The sequence below is a fragment of the Zonotrichia leucophrys genome, chromosome 26, assembly GCF_028769735.1.
Source record: "Zonotrichia leucophrys gambelii isolate GWCS_2022_RI chromosome 26, RI_Zleu_2.0, whole genome shotgun sequence".
Classification (NCBI taxonomy): domain Eukaryota; kingdom Metazoa; phylum Chordata; class Aves; order Passeriformes; family Passerellidae; genus Zonotrichia; species Zonotrichia leucophrys.
This window is the reverse complement of record NC_088195.1, coordinates 5,761-22,763: the sequence shown is the minus strand read 5'-3', so window position 1 is coordinate 22,763 and position 17,003 is coordinate 5,761. Positions and strand designations below refer to the sequence as shown.

The 17,003-nt window shown below is 44.2% G+C and overlaps 1 protein-coding gene across 3 annotated transcripts in view; it reads left to right on the top strand.

Moving 5' to 3' along the window:
• MAGI3 (membrane associated guanylate kinase, WW and PDZ domain containing 3) overlaps positions 1-16,018 on the top strand; it is a 58,074-nt gene extending 42,056 nt beyond the window's left edge. For 2 of the 3 annotated variants that reach the window (XM_064732846.1, XM_064732845.1), the window contains exons 14-22: positions 1,099-1,291; positions 1,997-2,182; positions 3,913-4,098; positions 7,515-7,608; positions 7,699-7,819; positions 8,308-8,451; positions 10,657-10,795; positions 12,041-12,130; positions 12,534-12,669. In XM_064732846.1, the coding sequence (XP_064588916.1) occupies positions 1,099-1,291; positions 1,997-2,182; positions 3,913-4,098; positions 7,515-7,608; positions 7,699-7,819; positions 8,308-8,451; positions 10,657-10,795; positions 12,041-12,090 (1,113 nt within the window). In that variant the 3' untranslated portion in view covers positions 12,091-12,130; positions 12,534-12,669. Of the gene's footprint in view, positions 1-1,098; positions 1,292-1,996; positions 2,183-3,912; positions 4,099-7,514; positions 7,609-7,698; positions 7,820-8,307; positions 8,452-10,656; positions 10,796-12,040; positions 12,131-12,533 lie in introns of all 3 variants that reach the window. The other variant, XM_064732847.1, reaches the window with a different exon arrangement.
• Positions 16,019-17,003: the final 985 nt, after the last annotated feature.

Here is a 17,003-nt window from a genome sequence, read left to right as displayed (position 1 = left end):
CCCTGGATGGTCTGCTCTCCAAGGGCAGGTTTTAGGAGACTCCCCTGTATTTTCAAACATGCATACATTTCTCTTTGGGAAGAAGCTCTAAGACTTGTACTATATATCAGGGACCTTTCTTTAAGCTGTTTAAGTGGAGAGAAAAAGCTTTTGGAATAGATCTGCGTAGATTGTTTTCCAATTACAGTGAAGGAATTCGGTTTTTCCATTCCCAGCTGTGATTCAATGCTAGCCTTTTTTTTTCTTTCTCCCTCACTAATATGCATTTAAAGTAAAAAGCAAACACAGAGGATGTTACTTCTGTTGCACTTTATAGCATTTGTGGTGTTTGGTTTCCATAACACCCATAGCTGTTAGGAAGTGTGGAGCTGATGTCTTGAGTGCTGTGTACTGATGAGCTGCCTGCCATTCTTAACCTCCAGCAATACTAGCTGTGGTTACCCTTAATCTTCCATTTAATTGAAAATGATTGTAGCATGTGAAATTGAGTGTGGTGTTCTTCTCTGTATTATATTTAGTAGCACTTTTTGAGGTGGGGGGTAGGCAGAACTGTTGGTGTTTGAATTCATTATCTAATTACCAAAAGCTGAGAACTGAAGCAACTTGAAATGTGGAACTGTCTATAAACAACTTTTCAGAAACAAACTTGAGTTTGTTCAAAAGCTTTTATTTCTTCCCCAGTCATTCTTCCTCAGTCTTGGTAAAAAAAAAAATAAAAATAGAGTAGATTGAATGTCAGAGGGTTTTGTGTCATAAATATCTAGGAAATCATATATATAAGTACATGGTGTGTGCTCATTTCAAAAATTTTTCTTTCTAATAAACTGGCAAACATGCTCAAGAGAGAAGAACTGACAAAAATATAGATTAAAGATTTTTGAAGTATTTAGTGAATGCTTTGAGACTCCAGATTGTCTCCACTAGATCAGCTTGTGCAGAGTACACTTGCTGGCTGCATTTCTGCTAGAGCTGGACAGTGAGGTAATCTTTAAAAAAATGTTCCCCAAAAGACCTCTTCTGCACAGATTCACGTGGATTCCAAACACTGTGTTCTGATGAACTCATGTTCTTTTTCAAACCCCTGGACTCTGCTCACAGATTTATATTGGAGCCATAATCCCATTGGGAGCAGCGGAAAAGGACGGGAGGCTGCGTGCAGCGGATGAGCTGATGTGCATTGATGGAGTCCCTGTGAAAGGGAAGTCACACAAGCAAGTTCTGGATTTAATGACCAGTGCTGCACGAAACGGGCAGGTGCTGCTCACTGTCCGGAGGAAGATCTTCTTCAGTGGTAGGTGTCTGCTTGCCTAGAAAGTGCACTTAGGGCTTGTAATCAAATCCACTGAAGTTGCTCTGGAACTTAATTACTGTACTGGGGCTGAGCAGCCTGAGATTGAGGAAGGTGAGCTATAACTCTTAAAAGGAGAAAAGCAGAATTTAAGAGGCTTGGACTCTGTTGCTTGCTAGCTTGCACTGCTCACACAGGTAAGGCTCTGAAAGTTATGATGCAGGGGTGGTTTCTTCAAACCTTTTTGCAAGTAGTAGTTAGAACAGCCATTAGTGCTATGAAAATTGCATGGTAATGCAGTCTGTTTTCTCAACATCCCAGAATGGTTTGGGTTGGAAGGGACCTTAAAACACATTTCTTCCCACACCCTGCCGTGGGCAGGGGCACCTTCTATATGCTGTATTCTCAAGTCTTTTAGCATTAGGGTGTAGGAAGATTAACTGTATTCAAACTAGAGCTGTTTCAGAGCAAGATCTTGAGATGCCACAGTTTTAGATCAGTGTCCAGATCAACACTTTAGAGAAGATTAGTCTGTGACTCCATGAATGACAAAGCTGGGGTGGGATTTACAGCTGACAAGGGCCCCCTGCTCTGATTAGTAACTGCTGTTGCCACCTCATGCTGTTACTGACAACTGAGCTTCAGGGTTGTGCTGAAGTTGCTTTGTGTGATTTGTACCTTATTTGTTGTTTGTCTGTTCCCTGCAAGGGGAAAAGCAGGCAGAGGAGGAGGAGCCGCAGCCTGTCCTGACACAGAACGGCTCTCCTCGGCTGAACCGTGTCGACTTTGCCAACCAGCCATGCCCGGAGGTCTACGACGTCCGTCTGCAGCGAAAGGAGAACGAAGGATTTGGCTTTGTTATCCTCACCTCCAAGACCAAACCTCCTCCTGGGGGTAAGTGCCATGTCCTGGTGGCTCTGCCTCTGCTTAACCTCGCTGGGGCATCTCCACGGATATCTCTTCCTGTGCAGTGCTGGTGTTTCCCTCATAGTCAGCTTTCACTCACACTGGCACAGCCCAGCCAATTGAGTGTTGGTATGTCTTTCTTCATACTTACGCTCTGTTCACCCAACTGTGACAGAAATGCGGAAAAGGGAATTTATAGCTCACACAAGAGTGTGCACTTGTCCCAGGGCAGCATTTGGGATGTAGATATTTGTCAGGCTCTAGTGATGTTGCATTAATTCATTGGCATTTTAATGGAAGCATAGTTTCAACTGTGGCTTTATATTACCTATAATCAGGTAAGAATTCTTATTCTGGAGATCTGAGGAAGTACAGTGTACAGTATTTGGTGGAAAACTATGAACTTGTTACTGTCTTTGAGTGTGTTTGTCTAGAAAGGTCATCAAAATGAACAAGTAGTCTGATCTGGTATTGCAATTTTGAGATATTGACGCGGCTCAGGCATAGTTGGCTCTAGTTCTGCCTCTGCGTTCGTCTCTGGGAAAAGGACTGAAATCGAACTTTTTGCCTTCTACTTCTCAGAACATTTCTTCTGTTCTCCAGTCTGTCTGTTCTGGCCCCAGAGCTTTGGTTTCTGGAGGAGTCTGTGCAGGGCATGGTGTCGCTCTGGGGTGAACTGAGGGAACCAAGGCAGGAGAGCTGGAGGAAATCTGAGACAATTATTACAAGTGCATATTCATCTCAGAGACTAGGAAAAGCGGTCAGGTCTATGCAAATCTGATGTAGCACCTTGCTGGCCTTGCACAGGCTCTCTGCTCAGGTCCTCACCTGACTGAATCAGTCGCCGGCAGGAGAATCCGTCCCCAGCAGGAGAAGTTTGATATATTTTTAAAGTGTGTTAAGGGTTAATTTTTGTTTGCAAGTAGGAAGAGCTTGCCCATGCATCTGGATGTCTGTGTTACAGGGGATGGCCATAAGTCTCTCTGAGCCCACACTGTCTGTCAGGGTCGATGCATGAAATGGAAAACTACACTATATATGGTAAAACCAACTGTTCTGGTGCACTCCAGGGACATACATTCTCACTCATCCCTTTGCAAATATGATCCATTTCCTTCCCATGTTTTCCTTCAGGCACAGCACCCTGTACATGACAAGGCCATGCTGTGTGGTTGGCATCTCCATTGTACAGGTGTGTCCTGTACAAGCAGTTTCACCCTTTGGAGCAGGAGAGGAGGGACAAACACTGATCTTTGCTCTGTGGTGACCAGTGACAGGACCAAGAGAACAGCTGGAGCTGTGCCAGAGGAGAGTTAGGTTGAATATTAGGAAAAGCTTCTTTGCCCAGAGGGTGGTGAGGCACTGAACAGGCTCCTCAAGGAAGCAGTTACAGGCCCAAGGCTGCCAGAGCTAAAGCAGTGTTTGGACAACACTCTCCAGGCACAAGATGGGATTTGTTTGGATTTTGGGATGTCCTCTGCAGTGCCAGGAGTTGATGATCCTTGCGCGTCCCTCCAACTCAGCATATTTTGTGGTTCTGTGACTGGCAGTTCTGGGTCTATGTGATGCTTATCTGATGTGCACGTGGTAGAATTCTTGAGGCTGCCCTGTGCAGGGCCGGGATTTGGATTTTCATCCTTGTGGATCCCTTCCCGCTCAGGATATTCCATAATTTTGTGAATACTTACAGTGTTGCTGTGCCTGTTCTTGTTTCTTAGTGATTCCTCACAAGATCGGGCGGGTTATCGAGGGAAGCCCGGCTGACCAGTGTGGGAAGCTGAAGGTGGGTGATAGAATCTCAGCGGTAAACAGCCAGTCCATTGTGGAGCTCTCCCATGACAGCATTGTGCAACTCATCAAAGATGCAGGCAACGTGGTGACCCTCACAGTGGTGGCTGAGGAAGGTAAGGAAGGTGCCACCACGCTATCAAAGTTGGGTATTTATCACTGCTGAAGTTTACTGGCTTAAATGGAGCATTTGAAGATGTTTGGAAATTTAGGGGAGTAAATCTTAGAATATCCTGAGTTGAGTGGGACCCATGGGGATCATCAAGTCCTGGAAGTTGAATAAGTTGGAAGCTTGTGTGTTTGCTCTGGAAGAGCTAAAGGCAGGTGGGATAGAGAGAGGAGCTGCCACAATAAGGTGCTTGTACCCAATAAGGGGCTAAAATTAATAACAGTGCAATGAAGAGTGAGAGAAATTCTCATGTGTGAGAGACAGAAAATGCCGCTAACATAGAAACATCCTGTCCGGACCTTGTATTCTCCAGCCAAAGAGAAATGACCCCTCAGGGGGCTGCAGCAGCCACAGGATCATGCTTAGCGAGAAAATCTCTCCTCAGCTCAGGGGCCCGGCTCCTGTTGGTGCAGGTCCTGCCAGAGCTCTCTTCCCAATGAGGCCAGTGCTGCCAGGATGCTCTGTCCCTGCTCTAAGGCCACAGGGACTCCTGCTTTCCAAATCTCCATTTAAACCATGAGTTTTTGCTTTCTCCCATGTTAAAACACACAAATTCCCTAATGCTGCATCCCTGCAGCAGAAACATGCTGCAGTTCTGTCTGCCAAAGCTCCCCTTTGGAAAAGGGTCACATCCCACCCCACAGGAAAAAAGCCTTGGCAGGGTTTTCCTGCCAATCTTGCACCTGCAAAACCTGCTGGGTCACCTAAGCAGCAAAGTTACTCCTAGATACTGCAAAGTCCCATCTTCGGAGACTGTGGCTTAATGACGGCTCCCATGTAACACTGCATGCACTGTGATATTGTTTCCAAACAAAAATGTAAATATATAGAATCCAGTAATTTGGAGAGAAAAGCTGTTTTCCTGCCCTGCATTTTTCTTGAATGCTGCTTAATTAAGTCCATATCATTATTTTGTCAGGAAGTTGGCTTTCTTCACCTTTGAAATAAGACTTAGGTAGAGCCAGGCTGTGAATAAAGCCAGCAGATGATTCTCTAATTTCACGTTCATTGCAAATATTTAACATGCCATCTCAGCCTGTAACGCAGGATTTCAAAGACCTAATATTCCTTTTTGTTAATGCTTGAAGTAGAGAGACCTCTATAAGTTGTTATTTTTCTATTAAGATTTTTATTTTTATCAAATCTGGTTCATTCCAGTTTGAAGGGACACACTTCAAAGCAGTTGCCATGGGTGATGTTTATAAAGCAACCGAAGTTTGAGTTGGTTGAATTAGATCTGTTTTCTCTGCAGCTTTTAGTCATCAAATACAGACTGATTTGGGTTGGAAGGACCTGAAAGCCCATGGGGCTGCCATGGACAGGAACACCTTCCACTTGTTTTCAAAATAAATTTTCTGAATATCATATTTCTACCCATTATTTGTGTATGACCTTGCATGGACTTTGTGTAAAAACCTTTCCCACTGCCTCAGTTACAGATTTGGAGCCAAAATACAGAGAGAAAAACACAACGTGGGGAGACTCAACAAAGAGAGGAAAGAACCCCTCAGTAGCAGGTGGTATAACCAGAGAAAAGATCAGTCAGAAAAAATCTGTGGCTCAGAGGAGCTGGAGTTGGTGTGTTTGAGATGTAAAGAATTTTGTGACAGTGAAGGAGAAAGAAGCAGAACTGGTCTCAGTGGAGTGGGCATATATCTCCACTTTAAAATTCCCCTTGATGTAGCTGAAGAAATAAGAGTTTAGCTCCCAGTAGAGCCCTGTGTAGTGGGGGAATCCAGCATGGATGTGGGCGAGTCGAGGCTTCACACACTCAGGGACAGAGCTGAGCCTCACAAGGCTGCTTCACACCCAGGAAAATCCAGGATACAGCTCCAAAAACACAAAATGCCCTTTTTGCTGGAAGCTGTTGAGCCTCGCAAGGCAGACACCCTGACAGAGTTTGCTGTTCCCTAGCTTTGTCCTCTGAGAGTGGCAACAAAACCTCTGCCTGGTCCCCTTCCCTGGCCCTAGGCTTTCACAGGCCTGTGATCTTTGCTTTTCATGGGATTAAATGAATTCCCTTCATGCGCCAGAAGAAATTCTTTAACATTTTTCACAAAAGCAGGAGCCTGTCAGCTTTTGTCATGAATTAGTTGGGAACACACGAGAGGAGGCTGCAGAGAGGGCTGCAGGATTTGTACAAACAGATGGCGTTTTTCTTGCCCATGCTTCTAAATTAAAAATCTGAGGAGTAAAAGTTGACATTTTGTCTCTAGAGAAAAACCTCTTTAAGGCATGTCATGAGAACAGCATCAAGCAGATGTGTGGAGGGCTCGGGAGGTCTCTCATACCTGAGGAATTCAGTGTAATATGCTTTAAATTTCTCTCCCCTTAACATTCTTGAGCACTTTTTTGTATTTTAGTGGAATTTGTTTGTTCTTAATTAAGAAATGCAGTGATGTGCTGCATCTAATGGGGCTGGAACGTCTCTAGTTCTGGTGCTGGGAATTACTGATTGCTTTCTAACCCTTTCAGGGAAAAGGAGTTAATAGTTTATATTTCAGCACAGAAGTCCATCTTGGGCCACTGCTTGCCATTCAGGTTCCAGCTAAGAGGCAGGTTTTTGCATAGGCTGTGGTTCTTCATTCTTAAGTGAGAGTGTCAGTTTTGTATCCTGAAACATGGGGCTTTTTCCAGAAATGCACTGGATGTAAAGTGCACACTAACAGTATTTTCCCTGGAGGGAAAAATAATAGGAAGTTATTTTAAATTGTTTTATCAAAACCTTTTTTTTCACTTAGCTTTTGGGAGAAGGCAAAAGACTTTAACATTCCTCTTGACTGCCTGCCAGTAAACTCCTTCTTCCAAGAGACCAGTTCCTTACCTGGAGCTGGGCAATGGAAAACTGTTGTGCCTTAAATGAGTTGGCAATTTCCCTTTATTTGATGGGGTCTTCACCTCTAAATCCCCATTTCTCCTGCAGATCCTCATTCCCTTACCTTAAAGAGGGGTATTTCTCAAATGGACATTGTTCTTCATCTCTTAAAAAATCTTATGATAATGAATATCTGAACCAATTTAATGGATCTAATCAGCCCTGATCCCCTCTGGCATTTATTAAGTTGCTAACAGGCTAAAACCCTTCTGTTCGTGTCAGGATCCGTACAATTGTGTTGGTATTTCCAGAGGAAAAGCAGAGTAAAAGAATAAAGAATTAGAATTCCTAAGAATATTCCATGGAACTGATGAGCTGTACTTGTGTCCCTGGCTTGGAAAATCCTCTCTCCATTGTGCCCACATGAGCTTGGTTCAAGGTGTTGTGGCTGCAGTTCCTTGGGAGCAGTAGCCCCCAGCACTGGTGGTGACCATTGTCCTGGCTGCAGATTTGTGAAGTTGTGACTGTTGATTTTGTTTGGATTCTAGAGCAACGTGGTCCTCCATCAGGAACAAACTCAGCCAGGCAGAGCCCAGCTCCACAGCACCGACCACTGGGATTGGCACCGATCAACCCTGACAGGTTGGGAAAAAGTGGCTGGGAATGGTGGGAAAAGCTTGGCCAGAGGGATTAATGTGAAGGCAACATTCACGTCCTTTCACCTTTCCGTAGGGGAGCTACAGAAGGTGAAGCTGGAAAAGAAGTTTCTAATAGTTACCGGCTGTCCTGGCCTGAGCACAAGCACATGGCACAGTTGGATGCTGCTTCAGGTGTTGGCAGCCGTCATTCCCAGGTACAAGAATCCATCTAGAGGGTGTGGAGACACAGGGAATACTCATCCATCAAGGCGCTCTAGTGGCTTTACCACAGAGTTCTCAAAAGCAGAATGTTAAAACATTTCCCTGTCGGATACATACTGAAGTGTCTCACAGAATGTTTTTGCTCATGTTTCAAATGTGATTATCTCCTATGGGTAGTTGAACACTCATTATAGCTGTGAAAGAAACGCAAAATGCTTGTAATGGAGTGACTGTAGACCCTTTGGCAAAGTTTCTTCAAGAATTTTGTGCCTATCTCAGACTTAGAAGGAAAGATGTTCTGAATGTTTGGACTTGGATTAAAACCATTACCCTGAGTCATCCCCGAGCTGGGATGAATGCTGTTTAAGTGCTCAAAATACAGAAATATTGTGATATTTTTCTAGAAAAACAGAAGGTTAAATCTGCCTACAGGTCCTCATCTCTCTCTTTTTTTTTTTTTCCCCTGTGACTTCATGCACAGAATGCTGGCTGTTTCCCAGTGGAGTTGGAAAGGGGCCCTCGAGGGTTTGGATTCAGCCTCCGAGGAGGAAAGGAATACAACATGGGCTTATTCATCCTCCGTCTGGCTGAGGATGGGCCGGCAGTCAAGGATGGGAGAGTCCACGTAGGTTTCACTTCTCTAATCAATTTGTTGATGCAGTTGATACATTAATTTATCCAGAGTGGCAACAAACTTGGATTTTCACAAGCACAGGGTCCCAGAACAGCATCTGAGCCTTTGCCTTTCTTCCAGCTGTCCCTGGAAAAAGGGCAAAGCTGGCCATGGGCTTTTAGATGAGACGACCATGAACAGCTCTGGCCGTCCCAAAGGAATTGTCTGCTTTGCTGGGGTTACAGTAGCCTCCCTGAGTGTGAGTAGCAGGTATTCACGGGTATTTTAGGAGCCCCAAGAAGAGATTGCACAGTGCACCAGAGAGCTGGGAGGAGAATCACTGTCCAAGTCAGTTAAGTTTTGAGGAATGTTTGTGTGTACATTGTGCTGTGGCTGTTCTATGCCATTTCTGGAGACACAGTCCTGATTTTTTCCCCAAATATTATGTTAATTCTTGCCTTTGTGTAAGGAATTCACTCTCAAATATTGTAGTAAAAGCAAAGTACATGGATACAACAGAAGGAACAATGGTAAGCGAGACTCTGTGGCTGCTGCCCAGGGTTGGATTTTCAGAGAGTGAAGCATCAAGGTGAGCCAGGTGCCCATGAGATGCCATCCCTTGCAGTCCTTGTGCTTCCCTGTTGCTGGCACGAGGCTCTGCCTCTCTTTGTCCTCTGTTTGCAGAATGGGGCTGGCACAGATACTTGCTGTGAGGCTTAAACGGATGTGGAATTCTTAGTATTCCTAACTTCTCTTATCCTGTTCTTCACAGTAATTAGTATTTTCCCCCACTTGCTTGAGACACAGCACAAGTTTAGCATTCTGTGCTCATATTTTTTCTCATTGTCCTCCTTCAAGTGATGCCACATTGAGCTCCAGGGCTTTGCTTTTTGGGCAAAGCAATGAAAAAAATTGTTCAGCCCAGAGAAGAAGAGCCAGAGGTCAGACCTCACCGGGGTCTGCAGCTTCCTCCTGAGAGGCAGGACCAGTGTCAGGCCCTGGAGGAATGGCTGGAGCTGTGTCAGGGGAGGGTTATGTTAGATATTGGGAAAAGGTTCTTCCCTCTGAGAGTGGTCTGGCGTTGGAACAGGCTACCCAGGGAATGGTCACAACCCCAAGGCTGCCAGAGTTCAAAGAGTGCTTGGGCAATGCTTTCAGGCACAGGATGGGATTGTCTGGGTGTCTTGTGCCGAGCCACATCTTTGATCTTCCCATCCTCGATGCTAAGCTCCTCCCAGTGCTGGCATGTGCCAAGTTCCCAGCCCAGCCCAGAGCACGAATGGGCTGAGCTCGCCCAGCCTGAGGTTATTCACATTTTTAATTTCTTGTCATCTGGATGTGGTGTCTCTTTCTGGTTGTACTTCAACAGTGTGAGGAGGAACTTCTCATCCAGCTGAACTGTCCCGGTGTGTCTCAGACCCAGCCTGTCCATGAAGAGCCGGCAGTGACCTCCTTTTGCAGAGTGACTTCAAAAAAGGCCAGGAAGCCTCTTTAAGCTGCTAATGTTACACACCACTGACATCTGTTGGCTGCTGTGTGCAGTGCCAGATAGGCTCTCGCTCCCTTTTTTCCCCCCATTTCCCTTCTTAGTTTTGCCTAATAGAGAACTATTTTTGGGGTATGCTATTCCAGCCCCTTTCTAGCAGCTTCCAGCCCCTTTCCAGCAGCCAGGGAAATTAGCGCTGGCTGAAATTACCTGCCTGGTACCTGTGAGAATTGTTTACTGGCTCTGAGACCTCACCACTGATGTGATCAACCGAAAATAACAATTCCTTTCCCTACGTCAAATCCGTTTGCGTGGTGTTCAGCTTGGCAGTGGGTATAGAGAAGGTGCTGTGTCCTCTCCTGCATAAGGTGACCTCAGGCAGATGTGATGTGGTTGATCCATGTGCTACCTCCACAGCATGATCCAGGATCAATGAAAATGTATTCAAGCACATCCTGTATCTGCCTCATCACTTGTAAATAAATAGAAGATGTAGTTAAGATCTCTGGAATCTTTCCTGAACAGACAACCTCTGTGCACCTCTGAACTCCCAGACCTTAGGATGACATTCTGCTTGTAATCCATGGAATGGTGTCACTAACGCCCACTGGATTTTAGCACGAGAAGGAAAACAGAAGCGTCTGCCTCTGTTACTTTTTCTTTCTAAATTAGAAACCAGTTCACAGTGTCAGAGATTCCCAAAAACTAATCTGCTGCCCTTGTTTCCTCAGGTTGGTGACCAAATTGTGGAAATTAATGGAGAGCCTACCCAAGGAATCACTCACACACGAGCCATTGAGCTGATTCAGGCTGGAGGAAATAAAGTTTTGCTGCTGCTGAGACCAGGGACTGGACTGATACCAGATCACAGTATGTTGTCTCAAGGGCTTTTTGGTTTTGAGGGTGCAAGGCAGGGAAGTAAAGTGGGATGAGGAGATTCTGCTGCTTGTTCACTGCAGTAGTTGGCAGTTGCCTTTGTGATAGCTGTGCATTTATTATTGAATTAAATTGAAAATTAAAATATAAAAATGGAAAAATAAAATATCTATTTTCAAATACAAGGTATATTTGGGGTAAAATTAACACATGACAGTACGTAGGAGTATTGCACAATCTGAAATTATTTCATATTTCTAATTAGCTTCTCAGCTCTGTCCAAACTAATCAAATTTTTCTATAAAAATATGGTGATTAACCCTGATTGCCTTTTAATTTAAATGAAAATTCTCCATGCTACAGTATTGTTAAAAGTTTGTTTCTGTACGTATTTACTTCTGGTTTTAGCCTTCTAAGTTATGAAATGCTTTGTTTTTCAAAGTCAAAACTTCAGGAAGTAGGAAAGGGCTAACTTTACTCTCCAAAGTTTGATTCAAGGTGATTTCTGTGTCTACAAAAGGAAACCACAGCTTTGTAGGCCAAAAAAAAACCCAACCCTAAAAACCCAGGAAGGACAGCAGAGCAAATGTTTGCAGGACCCACAGAGTTCAGAACTGGTGGCTTTGTGTCTGACGCAGTCCCAAGGCTTGTGTCAGAGACTTGTGGCAGTGGCAGCAGCAGCATTTTAAAGCAAAGAACATATAACTTCCTTATTCTTTGTAAGCCCCGATGCTGACACCAAGGTGCTGATGGCTAAACTTCCTAAATTGTAGGGTCACTTTTTCTGGTAAGGAGTTTTTCAGTCACAGTGACCAATGCCAAGCTTATCCTTTCAAAATCCCAAACACACAGTTTGAGCTACCAAATACTTTGTGTGTTCAGTCACTGGCATTACTTACTGGCATTCACTCAAAGGGTAAAATCTGCTCAGAACCGTCTCAATTGCTTTCCTCTCGAGAGCTAGAAAAGGGTCCTGAACATCACTGCTGGCCAGTCACAGAAATTCCCTGAGCTTGAGGTAGAAACAGAATCAGACAAAAGGGAACCTCTGGAGCATGTCCAGGCCAGCCCTCTGTCTAGAGTGGGGCCTGGGATAGGTGAAGGAAATGGTGGAGTGGGGAAGGGTTTATGGCCTCTTGCCTTGCTGTTAATCCCACATTTCTGATTGAAGTCTTGCTTGCTGTACTCTGTGATTTTTTTTTGGTATGTACTTCTGGGCTTTTTCTCTTCCTCCTTCAGGTTTGGCTCCTTCCAGTCTGTGTCCCTACGTGAAACCTGAGCAACATTAAGGGCTTTCAGTGCTTTTCTTGGTTTTTCCTTAAAGACTTGGTAAATCTGCATGTCTTGTTTCATCTCTTCCTATTTTTAAAGTGCAAAGCTATGAATAACCCCAACTTTTCACTGTTTCAGATTTCTTGAGGCATAACAGTTCTAGTTTTTTATTAAATAGTGTAGGTCAGGGACTTTTTAATTTGAAATTTTGCTTTGTAGGCTTGAAAATTGTTTTGATTCAAGACCGTGTCAGTCCTGCAGGGATCTAGCATTCTGAGTACTAGATATTTTTTTCTAAAATCACATCCTCAGGATTGTTGTAGAACAGCACAATACAGAAGGCTGGCTAAATAAAGCTTTGAAAGTATGCTGCTCCATCATGTTTTTTGAATTAAACTCAGTAGTTTGCCAATGGTTAATTTTTGTGTGTTTAACCAAATCTCTTGCCATTTGCTTCCAGGTGATTGGGATAGCTACAATCCTGCTTCATCAAATGTAATATATGAAGAACAGTCACCATTATTATCTTCATCTTCCCATTCTGCTTTCCCATCTGAAATGTGTTATTTAGCAGTACCAGGAGAAGCTTCAACCAGAGTTCAGCTGTCTGAGGAACTGGAACAAGCAGAACTCACTGTGCCTGACAAGATAAGCACTTTAACTGAAAACCTGTGTGAGAGGAAGCCTCAGTCTTCTCCCCAGAGAACAAAGAACAGATGGGAATGTCCCTCGAGCCCTGGGTTTGGAATCACTCAACGTAGTTCAGAAGCAGGGACCAGAAGGGGCAGATCTGCCAGTCCAGCAAAGTCAGAGGCTGCTGAAGGATACCCTCACATGGGATTCCACAGCCCTGGGAAAGGGGATCCTGAGAAAAACAATGTCTCATGTAAATCTGACAGTTCCAGGAGTGAGAGTAAAACCACAGGAAAAGGGATGAAGAATAGTGACAAAAAGGAGTCTTCCCATGGAAATCGAGGAAGGTCAGCAAGTCCCCAAAGGCATCATGGCAAGCCAGGAAGCACAGAAACAGTGGGAAGGATCCAAACATCCTGTTCTGTTGAGCAGTTGAAAGGTGGGAATGGTAAACCAGAAGTCACCAGGAAAGAAATGAAGCAGAAGACCCCAGGAAAGACAGAAGGGTGTTCTGCAGACCAACACTATCCATTGTTTGGTGGGAATAACCTTCCCTTTAGGGACTCCAGGAGAAATGCCTCTGAGGATGATTTATTAACCAAGTCCAGCTCTGGAGACACAAGTTCCAGCAGATTCAAAACCTCCAGCCTTTCCAATATCCCACTGCTTTCCATGGAGAAACAAAGGAGGGTGGAAACACAGGAAGCTCTTATGCTGAACAGACGCCATGGAGAGAGACACATGGAGCTGCCTAATGAAACCAAAGATGGAACTTCCCAACCCAAGAAGAATTCTCCAGTAAGGAAAATACTGATAACTCCCGGGCCGTGGAGGGTCCCCAGTGGCAGTAGGGGCACCCCAGCAGCAGGGGTGCCTGGAAAACGGGTGTGACTGACTGAGAGACACTGGTGTTTTTTTTGAGAACAAACATGTTTTGATAATTTTCCAGTAAGGGTAATTTAAAGCATTGGTTTTTCTCACACAGTTGTCTCTTTTTTTTTTTTTTCCTTCCTCAGAAACTGGTTGTTGGGGGGAAGTATTTGATTTGTTCGTAAATTATCTAAGCTCCATGAAGGACTTTCAGATTGCTTCAGTGGAAACTCTTCCTGAGCTGCTGTCCCCATGTCCCTTTGCAGGTCATGTCTGCTGCTCCCAGTGTTGCACTGCTGCAGCTTACCCGAGTATTGTGAACTCTGAACAAAGTTATTTAATGCCTCTATTGCCAATGTGATCCTGGCTCACTTCCTGTTGTTGTGCCAAGCTATCTACTGAATCCAGTCAACCTAACCCTTCCCACATGGGTTCCAGTCAGCGACAAGGCAGGTTTCGGTGTTTTCTCTAGAGCGGGTTGCATGTTTACATCAGGAAAACCCACGTGTTCTTGCTGGGTCAGGGAGAACACAGGTGAGTTGGTTCTATCAGTTCCAGGACAGCAAATGAGCTGCTGATGCTGCTCAGTTCATATGTTTCCTGCAATTTTTATACCTAATACAAAACCCTGGTATATGTATTTGACACAATTTTGTAATTTTGCTTTTTCTGACACAGCAGAATCACTTTAGTTCCTTGATTCACAGGGATTTGGGTTGCAAACATCCGTGAGAAGAAAGAAAATTCTGGGTTCTGTTAAATAACACAATTCCTTTGGTTTCACTTGTGGCACCATGACACCCTCAGCCTCAGTGTGGAGTTCATACTGAAGTCCCATCTTTAATTATTTAATGCTAGTTAGGAATTGGGTTTTTTTCTCCTCTATAGAGGTAAGAACCGACCTTAGGACAGAGCAGCTTTTTCAGTGAAGGTCTTGCCTGTATATTTTAGAACTCTCCCCTATTTACTATGAATGTGTGATCAAGGAGCGTTGGTGACAAACAGGATACAGGAGACACACCACCTATGGTTTGGGTTGGCAGAGATGTTTTAAAGAGGGATGTTACCGCCAGAACCTACCGACACATCAGTCTTTTAGCTGTAAGAACAATAGAAATGGAAGGGGTTTATTTTATTTGCAGTTCTAGTGATTATTTCCTGTCATCTCAGATTTTTAACGACTGGAGAAAATTGGTGAAAGAAGGCCCTTTGCTGGAGAAAGAAGAGTAAATCATTGAGCTTTACTTAAAATACAAACATGATTTGCTCTTTGCAAGTGAATATCTCATTTTGGCTTTGAAACATTAAATGTTTTTGAAGGCTAACAAAGCACAGTGAGGCAGTTCTGAGTGAAATTTTTCATGAGTACAGCTGAGTGCTCAAACAGCTTTTAAACAAAGACTTTGGGAATTCAAAAGGCTTTAAAGCAGCTCTGAACTGTGCTCACCTGCTCAACACCAGGGTTGCTATGTAGCATGACACGTACAAATACTCCCTGGGTGGAATATGACTGTGAAATATTTAATACTCTGAAGTAGCCTGTGTAGATATTGCCCTGTGTTCTTCCCCAGAGGTTGGTTGATGTTGAGCTGTGTGCACTTGGCCTGACCACTGAGTATAGTGAAAAATCCAGTCCTTTAATTCCAGATTAATTAGTCCCACTGAAATTATTTCCCTGCCATCAACTCCTCTATTTTTCTAAATGTTCATGTGACCTGATAATGTCTTACCTGTGTGTGGTTTCTCCTTCCATAGACCTTGTATCTGTACTTCCTGTATCAGACTTAGCCATGTGGCCTTGGAATGCTACGCAATGTATGGATGTACTGGGTGTAAATGTTTATATATTGTACAGCACCTTTATACAGACTTCTGAGGTTCTGACTAGAGAGAGACCTGTAAATCGCTCATTATTTTTTATATAGACATTAAAAACAAATTCCAGTTCATGGCCTGTTGATTTTGCACTGTCTAAACCAGGTTCTTGCTTGGCTTTCAGGGGTGTCACGCAGGTTTTACTCACAAACATGCTACTCTTCTAGAAAATGAATGCAATTGCTCATTGGAAGTCCTTGATCCCCCGTTCAAAAACCAAATGTTCAGCAAACATGGTATAAAAACCATTAAGTCCTGTCAAAACAGTACCGTGATAAAGTACTTGTCCTGCAGGTTTATTGGTACATTTTGCTATGTAAAATTGTCATCTCCTTTTATATCTCACAACTTTTCCTTCTATAGAAAATAGCTGTAAACAATTTAGTACCAGCTGCAGCTCTTGTATGGCTTTAGTGCTTGATGTCCCACACCAATTCCTACCGGTTTCAGTGCTACCTGCCAGGATTCAGCCCCATTAATCCAGTTTTTCTGTGCTTGGCATGGGATGACATGATGAGGCCAGCGCATTCCGGATATTGTACAACAATAAAGCAGAAGGAAAACTTCTGATACGTACACTGAGAATCTGTTTAAAAACTGAATGCCAGTTCCTGTTGTCAGTTTGCAGGAGGCGTTTGGCGCTGCCTGGGCAACCCGAGTTTTCCTTTGCTGTAGCTTTGGTCTGGGAGATATGGAGTTGCCCCCCCTAACCCTTACCTCCTCCCCTTAGCCGTCTTCTGTCATGTCCGCTTCTCAGCCCCCCACCCCTACTCGAACTTCCAGCCTGCTCCTGCCCCATCCATCTCTCTGCCCTTCACCCCTCCCCACCCCACCCTGCCCCATCCCTCTCTCCCCCCACCGCCAAGCTTTTAGTATAGTTCTAAGATCTCATTTTCTTTTAATATAATAGAGATCAGAAAATAATAAATCAGCCTTCTGAAAGGTGGAGTCAAGATTCTCATCTCTTCCCTCATCCTGGGGACCCTCAAACACCGCCACAATCACCGGCTTGAGCTGGTCTGGGCAGCACCAAATAAAATAAAATAAAAAGCTGTAAAAATAGAAAAATTGAAAATAAAAATGAAATTAAAAATAACTTAAAATTTAAAAAATAAAATTAATTAAAAATAAATGAAAAAATAAAAACCTGTAAAGTGCTGTACAGTGAAGTGCCGTAAAAGTTCCATAAAAGGAAGTGCCATAAAGCGCGACTGTCATAAAGTTGTGCCGTACAAGATGGCGGCGCCCTGACCATCACGGGGTGCCATACAACATGGCAGGGCCGTGGCCGTCGCGGACTGCCATCCCAGTCACGTGATGCCAAGCAAAGATGACGGCTTTCCAAGCCGGGTTTTTTCGGTTTGTGGTGCTTTTTGTGTGCCTTCCGCGCCTTGCCGGTGGCGGTGATGGCATCCTGGTTTGCCCATAGCGGGCGGCGTCGCATGAAATTGTTTCTAGGGGGCGGGGTTGGTGTCGGCATTTTTATCAGGCAGCTGGCAAGACGGCTATGCCTTGGGGTCTTTATGAGGCGTTTAGGGCCATGTAGACGCGG